Here is a 2,147-nt window from a genome sequence, read left to right as displayed (position 1 = left end):
GTAAGGGATTTTAGCAATGGTAATTTTCCAATTGCTGGTAATGATGTGCAATTTAGACAATAATCCAGCCTCAAATGTGATAGCTTTTCAAATGAAGGATCTCCTATCCAATTTGGGAATGTTTCACCTCTGTAATATTGGATGGTGAGCCTTTCAAGCCCTGTATGAGGTCGAAGTGAATTCAAAACGTCCTTTTGAATTTGAACTTCTTCTATTGCCAAAACATCTTGGAAGTCCCATTTCAAAGTTAAATCACAGATGTTTGACTTATTGCATAACCTAGCCGTCAATGCATCTTGAGCTTTGACAATGTTCTCCAATCCTAAAATAACAAGTCCACCCTTAAGATTAGACAATTTTTCCATCTCTCGTATCTGAAGGCCATTATCTGGACTCACAACAAATCTTGTCAATGTTTGGAGACTGGTTAGCTCACCAATTCCCATCGGCATCCTTAGTTGTGAATTTGCACCAGTAAAATCAAGATGCCTTAGGTTAATTAAATCTCTCATTTTTGACGGAAACTCCTTGAGATTATGACACATCTGCAAAATCAAGGTCTCTAAATTACAAAGCTTGCATATTGAATTGGGTAGAGTTTTGATTGGAGTGTAAGAAAAATTGAGATAACGCAAATGTACCAAATCTCCAATGATATTTGGCAACTTGGTCAAGCGATACCCTTCTAAAGATAACACCCTTAAACATGTCAATTTTGACAACAAATCACTAAGAACTTGATTGGATATATGGCAATACCCTTTATATGACATCTTCAATGGTAGGAAGGTTCTTAAACGCTCCTTTCCATCAAAGACTTGAAATTTTTTAATTCCATCACTCCAACCCCTAATGTAAGATGAGTGGAGAGCATAATTGGAAATGTTCAATTCCTTGTCACCTTCCACTCTAAAGCATAAATCTTTGGCGACTGATTGAGCCAAATCATTAATCAAATCATGCATTACATATCGAGACTTATCTTGACTGGATCTTTCAAAAAATGACCTGAATACAAGTTCTTGAAAGATCTCTTGACCCAAATCTTCATTTTGCTTCTCAGTTACCACTCGTAGAAAGCCTTCTGCCATCCATAACCAGATTATTTCCGTCTCAGTAAATTCATAGTCTTTGGGGAGTATAGCACAGAAAGCAAAGCATGGCTTTAGATGTGGAGGAAGATGATGATAACTTAGTCGTAAAGCTGGAATTATGTTACATACCTCCTCTTTCCAAATCTCATTTTCTAGTACATCTTTCCATACACCAAGGCCCAACTCATTGCGCAAAAGGCCTCCAAGGGTCTTAGCTGCCAAAGGCAAGCCCTTGCATTTCTTCGCAATCTTTACACCAATTTCTTTCAAGCGTGGATGGTCACTAAAATCTTTTGCTCGGAATGCATGTCGAGTTAACACAGAAAGGCAATCTTCATCTGACAACTTTTGCAGCTTGTAATCATCTGGGATAGTTCTCGTAATTCTTGAAACACTTTGATCGCGTGTTGTCACAATAATTGTAGTTCCTTTTCCGAAAGGGGCTACTAGGATAGTCCAATCATTATAGATTTGGTGCCAAAGATCATCCAAGATGAGAAGTAGTGTTTTTCCAGACAGCTTCTCCTTCAATATTACTTGAAGATTATTCAAATCAGCTCCAGCATCACAAGATTTATGGCCAACCGATGATAAAATTGATTTGGTTATATCCTTGATATTCAAAGTTTCAGAAACACATACCCATGCTTTGAGATCAAAATAACTATTCACGCGATTATCATTGTAGACAAGCTGAGCAAGAGTTGTCTTACCAATCCCCCCCATGCCAACGATGGGAATCACAACCTTTCCTTCATCGTCACTCTCGAAGAGCAATTCGAGTATTTTCTCCTTGTCTTTGTCTCTACCATACACATGAGTTTCAATCTCCACAGAAGTAGGTTGCAACCGTCCTTCTATCCTTTTGGATCTATGGCAGTCCTCCATTCTCTTCTGTAACTTTTTTCTCTCTGGTTCTAAAGCTTTCAATCTGACAGTGACATCATTTATCTTGGACATCATGTCCCTGTAAAAAATAACAGCATCGAATGGATCAGTAATCATGAGTCTCGGTTTCTTACTTGAGCTACCTCGACGTTCTATCATCAAATT

At 38.1% G+C, this 2,147-nt stretch overlaps 1 protein-coding gene across 1 annotated transcript in view; it reads right to left on the bottom strand.

Annotated features, from left to right (window-relative positions):
- LOC110426415 (putative disease resistance RPP13-like protein 1) overlaps window positions 1–2,147 on the bottom strand; it is a 46,576-nt gene that overhangs the window by 12,532 nt on the left and 31,897 nt on the right. The window contains 1 exon segment of the mRNA XM_089785291.1: window positions 46–1,616. Coding sequence (XP_089641417.1) covers window positions 46–1,616 — 1,571 coding nt within the window.

The sequence above is a fragment of the Theobroma umbraticum genome, unplaced genomic scaffold, assembly GCF_002168275.2.
Source record: "Theobroma umbraticum cultivar Fairchild unplaced genomic scaffold, ASM216827v3 scaffold_55.0, whole genome shotgun sequence".
Lineage (NCBI taxonomy): Eukaryota > Viridiplantae > Streptophyta > Magnoliopsida > Malvales > Malvaceae > Theobroma > Theobroma umbraticum.
This window is presented reverse-complemented; position numbering and strand designations above follow the sequence as displayed.